The 10,414-nt window shown below is 38.7% G+C and overlaps 1 protein-coding gene across 11 annotated transcripts in view; it reads left to right on the forward strand.

Moving 5' to 3' along the window:
* FRS2 (fibroblast growth factor receptor substrate 2) overlaps positions 1 to 7,967 on the forward strand; it is a 112,346-nt gene extending 104,379 nt beyond the window's left edge. For all 11 annotated transcript variants that reach the window (XM_072742347.1, XM_072742346.1, XM_072742353.1 and 8 more), the window contains 2 exons: positions 242 to 405; positions 2,202 to 7,967. In XM_072742347.1, coding sequence (XP_072598448.1) covers positions 242 to 405; positions 2,202 to 3,152 — 1,115 coding nt within the window. In that variant the 3' untranslated portion in view covers positions 3,153 to 7,967. The remainder of the gene's footprint in view (positions 1 to 241; positions 406 to 2,201) is intronic.
* Positions 7,968 to 10,414: the final 2,447 nt, after the last annotated feature.

The raw sequence follows: 10,414 nt of genomic DNA on the forward strand, positions 1-10,414 counted from the left end.
GCTATAATTATAAGCACTTTTAATATTTTAAGTAGGAAAACGTTACAAGTTCCCTATTAGCTAAAGGGTGAATGGAAAGTTGGAGTGGAAGGGGAGTGTCGTTTGTGCTCTGGTTTCTCTTGTCTTACCAGAAGCACTTTGCTTACTCCTCTCAGTGCAGATTCCATTCTCTTTCATTTTTATCTCTCTGTCTTGTCCCCATATTTTACTTTTCTTCTTTAACCAATAAACCATAACTCAGCTCCAGGGTTTGCTGCTCAGAATTTACCTAATGGATATCCCCGATATCCCTCATTTGGAGATGCTTCATCCCATCCCTCAAGCAGACATCCTTCTGTGGGAAGTGCACGCCTGCCTTCAGTAGGTGAAGAATCTACACATCCTTTGCTTGTAGCGGAGGAGCAAGTAAGCATATACGACTGTCTAATGGGATAATGGATTGTGTGGAGTTAAAGCGTTACTGTGCTGATACATGAAAATTGTAGTCTGTCTGAATTTTAACTTTCATTATTTGTTTATGACTTATAGTGAAGAATCAGAGGAAACAGCATATATTTTCTAACATATGCAAAATAGGTGTAGCATCACAATAGTCTGGGCTCACAGGAAAGGGTTGTCTATAAATAAATACAGATATAACTAAATAGTTCCTGTTATGGGACGCCTGGGTGGCTCAGTGGTTTGGCGCCTGCCTTCGGTCCAGGGTGTGATCCTGGAGTCCTGGGATCCAGTCCCATATCGGGCTCCCTGCAGGGCGCCTGCTTCTCCCTCTGCCTGTGTCTCTGCCCCTCTCTCTCTCTGTGTCTCTCGTGAATAGATAAATAAATAAATCTTTAAAAAAAAATAGTTCCTGTTATAATAATCTCCAATGGATTTGGAAGTTATACTGCTTTTTATATTAGTGGATTACTAGCAGGAAGGTAGATTTTTGTTGTCAGTGTTTTTATGAAGCTATTTGATGATTCTGACTTGTATTTTTCATTGGTGGAATGAAGTTATTGGCTGAACATTGTCTATATATTAGTTATTCTTTTGTAAACCAAAGGTCACATATCATGAAGTTTTTTACTATTTTAATCTGTTTCTTTGTGTTCTTTACATGATAAATGAATTTTTATGTTAGTTACTATAATTACACCTCCCTCAGATTTTGCATTTTATTTTTTAATTTTTTCAAATTTTATGTATAGTCTTCTAAATTTTTTTTAAGTTTTTTTTTTAAATTTAAATTTAAATTTTTTTTATTTTAGAGAAAGAGAATGGCAGGGGGCAGTGTGAAGGGAGGAGAGAATCCCAAGCAGATTCCCTCCCCTCCTCCCCCATGAATGCAGAGCCTGATGTGGTGCTCAATCCCACGACCACAAGATCATGACCTTAGCCAAAAATCAAGAGTTGATGCTTAACCGACTGAGCCACCAAGGGGCCCCTAATCTTCCAAACATTTTTATGTTGTTTTTCCCCCAAAATACCATTGACCCTTTCTAAACAGTGATGATTTCTGAGTAGGTGGTATTTATTTTTATATCAATGCATTTTATAGAACTTTTATTAAATCTAGTAGGGTTTAATCTTTTTATTTGATCACATTATCTGCAAATCATGATAAATTTGTCTCCTTTTTATTTTTTTATTTTTTATTTATTTTTTATTTATGATAGTCACACACACAGAGAGAGAGAGAGAGAGAGAGAGAGAGGCAGAGACATAGGCAGAGGGAGAAGCAGGCTCCATGCACCAGGAGCCTGATGTGGGATTCGATCCCGGGTCTCCAGGATTGCGCCCTGGGCCAAAGGCAGGCGCCAGACCGCTGCGCCACCCAGGGATCCCAATTTGTCTCCTTTTTAAAATACTCTTACTATTCCTTATTTCTGAATCATGTTTTAATGCATTGATGAAAATTTCCAAAACAACATGAAAATGCTAATCTCCATTCATTCCTGATTTTTTTTTAACAGAGTGCTTTTCGTGTATCAAATACAATGTCATGTGTTATATTAGAGTAGTTATTCTTTTATCAAGTGAAGATCTTTCTACATTCTTCCCCTCTCCCCACCTTTTCCTTAGTGAAAACTGGGTACACAAGCCTCGAAGGGAGAGTATAGTGAGAGAGAAAGTTAATCGATTAAGTTAACTGATATGATCAGCCTTTTTTGGTTTTTGTTTTAGGCAAGTTATTGATTCACTTTCCTGTTTTGTTTTAGGTACATACCTATGTCAACACTACAGGAGTGCAAGAAGAGCGGAAAAACCGCACAAGTGTGCATGTCCCATTGGAGGCGAGGATTTCTAATGCTGAAAGCAACACACCAAAAGAAGAACCAAGTAGTATTGAGGACAGGGACCCTCAGATTCTTCTTGAACCCGAAGGAGTCAAATTTGTCTTAGGACCAACCCCTGTTCAAAAGCAGTTGATGGAAAAAGAGAAACTGGAGCAACTTGGAAGAGACCAAGTCAGTGGAAGCGGTGCCAATAGCACAGAATGGGACACTGGATATGACAGTGATGAGCGAAGAGATGCACCCTCTGTTAACAAACTGGTGTATGAAAATATAAATGGGTTATCTATCCCTAGTGCCTCAGGGGTCAGGAGAGGTCGTCTGACATCCAGCAGTACCTCAGATACCCAGAATATCAACAACTCAGCTCAGAGAAGAACTGCATTATTAAACTATGAAAATTTACCATCTTTGCCTCCTGTCTGGGAAGCCCGCAAGCTTAGTAGGGATGAAGATGACAATTTAGGACCAAAGACCCCATCTCTAAATGGCTACCATAATAATCTAGATCCAATGCATAACTATGTAAATACAGAGAATGTAACAGTGCCGGCAAGTGCTCACAAAATAGAATATTCGAGGCGTCGGGACTGTACACCGACAGTCTTTAACTTTGATATCAGACGCCCAAGTTTAGAACACAGGCAGCTCAATTACATACAGGTTGACTTGGAAGGTGGCAGTGACTCTGACAACCCTCAGACTCCAAAAACGCCTACCACTCCCCTTCCACAGACCCCTACCAGGCGCACAGAGCTGTACGCTGTGATAGACATCGAGAGAACTGCTGCTATGTCAAATCTGCAGAAAGCACTGCCACGAGACGACGGTACGTCTAGGAAGACCAGACATAATAGTACTGACCTGCCCATGTGAGCCCGGAAAGCGGTACATTGTTTGCACCTTTGTGAAGTTTCAAAAAATGAAGATGCAAGTGCTTCATTTTCATTTCTAAACACTAACTCCTTTTATAGACTGATAAGATTTTTTTTCTGACTATTTCATGTGCTTCTTTAACTAAAGGGAATTAACATTAGAGCAGGTACTCATTAAAGAACACTAATTTCAGTACATACTACTCATTACTGTACAGCAGCATTCCCATTTTCACAGTGCCTATTTAAAATGAGAGTTGAAGTGAGTGACATGCTGGTTGATTGTTATCAATATTCTGGACTTACGCATATCATTCATGTCTAAGTCGTGGTTGGCGTTTAAAACATTTTATAAAGCCTCTTGATCATGTGCATTGCTAACAGATAACTCTAGGCTTTGAAAGTAATATTTGTAGACTCACTATTCATGGTATATGGCCTCCAGCATGTAACATGAGGAATCCTTTATTTCATTAATTGTAGGCTTTTTGCCTTGAGCCAAAACATATGTAAAGGAAATAGAAGTACCACACCTCCTTATATACCAGTCAGTTCCTTTGCCTTCTACGTTACTAGAAAGAGTCCTGTGCCCATGAATAGGGTTTGTTCTCGGTGTGTCGAAAGGCAGGAAGGAGTCAAAATTTTCTCTTTACTCATCTCATGATGTCATTTGAAGGGCAGGCCCACATAATATCTTAATCAGAATTACACTAGACTCCAGAATCAGTCTCAGGTCACTTTACCCAAAAACATTTGGAAATCTGAACCAGGATCTCTTGAAAGTTGCTCTCCCATAGATTATGAAGAATAACATTGTTTCCTGGAGGCATCTGGGCCATTAGATTGCCATTTACCTTCAGTTTTTTCCTTTGGTGTTTGGGATGTCTTATTCTGTTGCTTACTGTCTTTTTCAATTTAAAATGTTTGAGTTTGTATATAGTTTTGAAATTGGACTACATGTTCGTTGTTGTTTAGTTTGCATTTCTGTCGAATTGTGGTTTTGAAGGTTCGTTTGGAACTTACTGTTATTCTGTAACAGGGTTGCCCTTGTCCAGTATTTATTTATATGCTGTTTACTTTTCAAGTTGATAAAAACATTCGCGCAATTTGAAATTTCACTCGTGTCCATAGGTGATCTCTTTAACAGTTGAGGGAAAAAAAAAAAAAAAGAAGAAGCTACTTTTCACATGCAAAGTTCCCTAAAGGTGTACTGTGTTTTCTCTGTGGGCACTCTCCCCAGCACTTTAGCAGCGATTCCCTCATCACACGGCTGCAGTTGTTCTTTGCCCGCAGTGGTGTTCCGCCCCCCTGCTGTCCTTTCACTCATAGATGGATCTTTGGTTATCCCTTGATTTCAGTAGAATGTTAGGATTGTGGCCAGCATAGCAGGTACAGTGGAAGTCTTACAGCAATGAGATTGTGTTATAATTTAGGATTTAAAATGAATTGAAGTTTATATAAACCGAAGAGAGTCCGTATGTCGTAACTCTCGGAAAGTCAAGAATGTTCCAGTTTCTCAAAACACTAGGGAAGACAAGAGACGGCAGAGCGGAATGGTTAGGTTACTGTTTTCTCTAAATGTTGAGGAAGTTTGAGATCATGATTTGGATCTATCGTCCAGATGTAACTAAGGTCTCAGTCATAGAGCACCCAACCTGACCAGTGAATAACCTGATTAATTATAGGACAGTGAGTGGATTAGCAGAAGAGAGTGGGACCATTATAAAGAAAATAAATTATTAAAGCTTGTCGTTATTATTTTCAGTGCCATTGGTTTATGTGCATAGCAGAATTTTCTTTCTTTCTTCTTCTTTTTTATTTTTCTGTGAACCTGGTGCTTACTAAAGTGTTCACTGTGCTCTAAGGAGAGAACATTGGTATTGGTGTGCAGTTTCCATTTTTAACGTATTGTTCCATTTATGCTTTCCTCTGAGTAGATTGCTAATCGTGCCAAATTTATGTGATGGTTTTTGTAACGTGGAATAAGAATTATAATGGAACCAGTACATGTGGTTTTCTCCAAAACAAGCAGTCAAGACAGGACCTCCAGATGAAAGGGCTGACCTACTGATTCATTTTGGAGGTCGGATACTTTATTTTCTTTCTTTTCCTCACCATTTTCATTTTCCTCCGGATTCTAATTAGTTCTTATATATTTTAGGTAGCTCCAATATAATCATTGCAGTTTATGCTTTAAATACTGTGTGCTTTAAAAATGAAAATGGGACCAATTTGTCTGCTAAGAATTTGATTTTAGGTACTATGAGTATTAGGAAGATGTATACAACTGGTGTTTATTTCTAGATGTCTCTGGAAATCACCTGTGTTCCTATTTAATAAAAAGTAATGTAGAACACTACTTGTCCTTTGCAGTAGTCTAGTCACGGGCATTAAGCTCTGTCCTGGAAGAATGTACCTGTTACGAGGTGCATCGTAGAATGAGATATTTTATTGGGTATAATTGTGGCCATATGTTTCAGATTTTTCTGAGACAGACCTAATTTTAGATATTTTGTTCTGTTGATGGACCATGTGACCCCACTTTCTGGTTTTGGAAATATAATCATTGTCCATATGCTTTCCCCCCAATAGAGTCCTCTTTTATCCATACAGGTGATAACAGTCCTTTTTATCCCACATCAGAGGTTGGAAACTGATATGGGTATTACCTGTGTTTTTTCTTCATGTATTTTGTTTCCCAGTTTCATCTTCCTTTAAAAAATGAAAATATGGTGCCTTCCCTCCCTCCAGGAAGATTGGCAAATAGTTCCTTTTATTTACTGCTGCTGTGGAGTGATGAGATATGCACTTTACTCTTGAAGACTCAGCAAAAAGCTTTTCACTTCCCAGTATATCCAGAATAGATCACATTTGGGACTTATGAAAATTTGCCAAGCAATCTTTGTTTTTATAGATATTAATGTTGACCCCACAGTTCAATGTTATAAGTCAAGCTAGTGTTTGTTTATCCCTCCCCCCTCAGAAAAAATCTGTGGCACAACATATAAAAATGTACCTCAATAATGTTCTATTAAAAATGGGACAGGGGCCTTATGTTTTCATAATTTCCCAATAATGTGCCACCATATTTTGCCTCAAGGTAAAGGTTTTAACAAGCTAAAAAGTACTTCCCACCTCCCCCTGTGCTGTTCCTAACCCATAATGCCCAAGTGTTTTGTGCAATGTGTAGTGTGTGTGTGTGTAAATATATATATGTGTATAAGTGTATATGCATATATATATATATCTCCTTGAAATAGACATACCATCAGAGACAACATTCAGAAGTAACTGATGTATTGACATCTTATTCATATTTCTGATATGTGAGGTATATGGTACTAATTACCTTTCCCTTTTGTTTGCCAAATTTGAATAAAGGCATTGGTACGAAATTAATAGAATGTATAGAAAATGTTTTTGGCTTGAAAAACTAACATATTTTATGACATACCACGATATACTCTGCCCATACCAGCACCCTATCTATCCTGTTCTTTACATCCCTATTCCCCATTCCTACTTCCTCATTTTTTGGGGGTATAACACAATTCTTTTGTAGCATCAATACAACTGCAATTCTATGACAATTGGACAATAATAGCATGGAAACGGACTGGTATTAATAGTACAGTAGTCACCGGTGTGCCACATTTGCATTAGTAAATGCAAAATATACATTTTATAAAGGAAAAATTTTGTGTTATGTTTTTATTTTCATTACATTGTATAATATTGTAAGATTATTGTATGTCCTAATTTGCATTATAAATGTTTTTTTCCTACAGTAAAGGCATAAATATAGCAACTTTGTATAAAGGTAGCTTATTAGATTTTTAATTTTTTCTTTTATAAAAAATTGTCTAACAGTGGGACTACCATTGCCAAATTGTATATGAAATAGGAATTTTATCCCCTATGGTTAATTTCTTTTATAAACATTCCATATTTCTCTAATAAAAGACATAAGTGATACTGTACTATGCATAAATTGTATATTAATGCTGTTTCATATCAGCATTTTAAATTTTGGTTTGCATTTTTAATACTGGCAAAATTTACCACTGTTGATTAAAACCTTGTTGTATATGTAACAACATCTTTTGCCCTCTATCCCTTCCTACCCTTTGTTCTCTGTTTCTCCCTATCAGTGCCAACTTCATACATTTTGTAGCATGGCAATAAAATATAACTTTTACACTGAGGCCAAGTGTGGCTTTTTGGAGGACGTGGAGCTGGGAGGATTGCCCTCTAGTCATTCTTTGCATATGACTTTTTGCCATATAAACCGTATCTCCAGGCATGAGAAGTTTTCTCATATATGATGTAAACATGCTTTTAAGGACAAGTGTGAATGTGCTTTTAAGCTTAATTTTTGTCATAACAAATAAGAACTAATTTTTTATCTTTGGAAAAGTCAGAGTTCTTGAAGTACAATCAAACCTTTATTAACTGGAGTACTTAAAGAATAAGCTAATAATTGAATTTAGTTCAACAAGGGCTAAGCAACACATTTTTAAAATCCTTATTTATTGTAGAGTATTAGTATACTGTCCTAAAGATTATATGTAAAATATGGTTTAATCTTAGATGATTTAGGATCTTGCAATGCCTTACTGTTGTCATTCTGGCATAAATTTTCATAATGAGGTACTCAAGTTGATACTGGAAGCTGAGCTGACTATACACTGACCTTAAGCATTCATGAAAAACTGCTTTGTTGAATAAAATCTGATCAGAATCTTATGGTTACTTTCCCCTTATTGCCGAAAGTAGATTGCAATAAAACCCCAATAAAAGTTTGGTTGGATACCTATTTAAAGTTTTCCTGTATTTCTATGTCATACATTTCTTAAGACTTTACGGTAAGAGGTTTTGTTTCTTAGTCCCATACCAGTGCCTCCATTTTCAAGTGATCATATGGTGGGCTAAGGATCATGTGTCATCAAAGTGAAAGGAAACTATAAGTAGTTGACAGACTCTTCGCGCTTCATCTATGCAGTCATCCTAGCAGTTCTCAGCTTTGGGACTCCAGACCTGTTTTTAAATCACAGTGTGACAGTACAAAGCCTATTTAGTAGATACAGCTCAAGATGGAGATCACTTAGACAACGAAGGGGTAGACAAATCCACCTGTACCTGGCTGCTTTACTATATACTAGACAACCATGGACCCATAAATCGGTGAAGATGTGGCAGGGACATCACCTTGGGAAATTTGAGCATTTGGTTTCAGAAAGTAAAAACTTCTTTGGATTATTTCTGTGTTTTTCTTTTGGTTCCTTTGAAGACAGCTCTTCACATTTTTTTCTTATTTAACGAATGAGCACCAACGAGGCTCTCTGCTCCTAATAAAGATGGCAATCCTTGTGCTCAAAAGGATTGGTAGTTTAGCTCTTCTAATGGGGGCAGTGCCCTTCTTCCCTGCCCCTCCCTCCAAAGAACTAAGCCCTGAGACAAACTGTATGTAATAAATTCTTCTGATACCTCTAGAATGGTACTAGCTATATACTGTAGGAGAATTGAAAAAATTGTTACTCCAATTCGTAATAACATAATAATATAAAGGCACACAAAAAGGAAGGGCGTCAAACTCAGTCTAAGTAAGATTTTCGAGAAAAGCCTAGAGGAGGTAATCCCTAAGGTGTTTCATGAGAGTCTTCATAGATTTAGAGGACGTTCAGAGGAAAGGTTGTCTTAGGGAGAAGGAGTAAAGTTCAAGGCACAGTTGTAAATAACTATACATAGACCATGATTGTCCAGTGGTGGCAAGGGGTTCCATATGACTGGAGCAGAGACTGCAAAGGCAAGGTAGGGGACAGAAAAGGGGGAAGAGGGTACCTGGGTGGCTTGGTGATTGAGTGTCTGCCTTCAGCTCAGGGCATGATCCGGGGTCCTGGGCTCGAGTCCTGCCTCAGGTTCCCCGCAGGGAGCCTGCTTCTCCCTCTGCCTCTGTCTCTGCCTCTCTCTGTGTCTCTCATGAATAAATAAATAAAATATTTTAAATAAAAGGAGGAAGAAATGAGGGTACATATGTGTAGAACACTGAAGAATTTTTGTTTTCTCTGAGAATTCGGAGGATTTTAAACAATGGAGAAACAATAGATTGCTCTGACATCAACATGAGGAACACTGGAGCATGTGATGTTTTAATGAAGCAGGGAGACCGATTCAGGCTCTTACAAAAATGGAAGCAAACTGGATAAATGCCTCTTCAAAGGCATTGTTGAGAGAGTATTTAGGTTAGTTATCCAGTGCAACAAACCACCCTAAAACAGAGTGGCTTGAAGCAACAAATTGTTATTTCTCCCATTGCTATGGATCAGGGTGGGCAGACCTATGGAACACATCCAAAGTTAGAAAACTAGTCAACTAGAAGAGCTGAAATCCAAACCCATGCAGCCTGGATCCAGAAGCTGAGCGTTTAACCCCTGGGGTACAAGGGTTTCCTACCCTTGTAGGAGGTAGGAAAGGAGGAAGAGTCAAAAACACATGCAAAGAGGAAAGGACAAATTGCTGAGAGTCCCCAGATAGGTGGTCCCCTCCTGGTTGTCCCTGGCTTAGCTCCACAGGTGGCAAGGCCTGCCTCTCAGTCCCCCATCCAAAGGCCCCTGACAATCCCCCCCCCCCCCCACCCACCCAACTTCTCTAAAGCCCAGAAGGGAGGGGGCATTGATTGCTGTCTCCATCACCCAGTCTCAGGCCAAAGGAAGTCTCAGGCCTGCCAGAGGACCTAATAATGTTCAGGTAAGTGATTTGGCTCACCATAAAAACAGACCCTTTGGGGCGGCCCAGGTGGCTCAGTGGTTTAGCGCCACCTTCAGTACAGGGCCTGATCCTGGAGGCCCGGGATGGAGTCCCATGTCAGACTCCCTGCATGGAGCCTGCTTCTCCCTCTGCCTGTGTCTCTGCCTCCCCCTCCCTCTCTCCCTTTATTTTATTAAATAAATAAAATTAAAAAAAAAAAGACCTTTTTAATATTGTGCAGGCCTCTCAGCTTCTCATTGAGATTCTTCTCATCCCAGACTTGGGATCTGCCCATTCAAGTGCATTTCCTGCAAGAAGAGCACGTTTTTTAAAAAAAACTGTTGGTAGAAGTAAAATAATTTATGTCCAATCTGAAGACCCCTTTTCATGGTGGACCTTGAGAATAATGTAAAGCATGGTCAGCAAATTTTTCCTGTAAAGGATCAGATAATAACTATTTTAGGCTTTTGGGCTAAACAGTGTGTCACAGCCACTCTGCCACTGTATAATTCTGGG

The sequence above is a fragment of the Vulpes vulpes genome, chromosome 16, assembly GCF_048418805.1.
Source record: "Vulpes vulpes isolate BD-2025 chromosome 16, VulVul3, whole genome shotgun sequence".
NCBI classification, from domain to species: Eukaryota; Metazoa; Chordata; class Mammalia; order Carnivora; family Canidae; genus Vulpes; species Vulpes vulpes.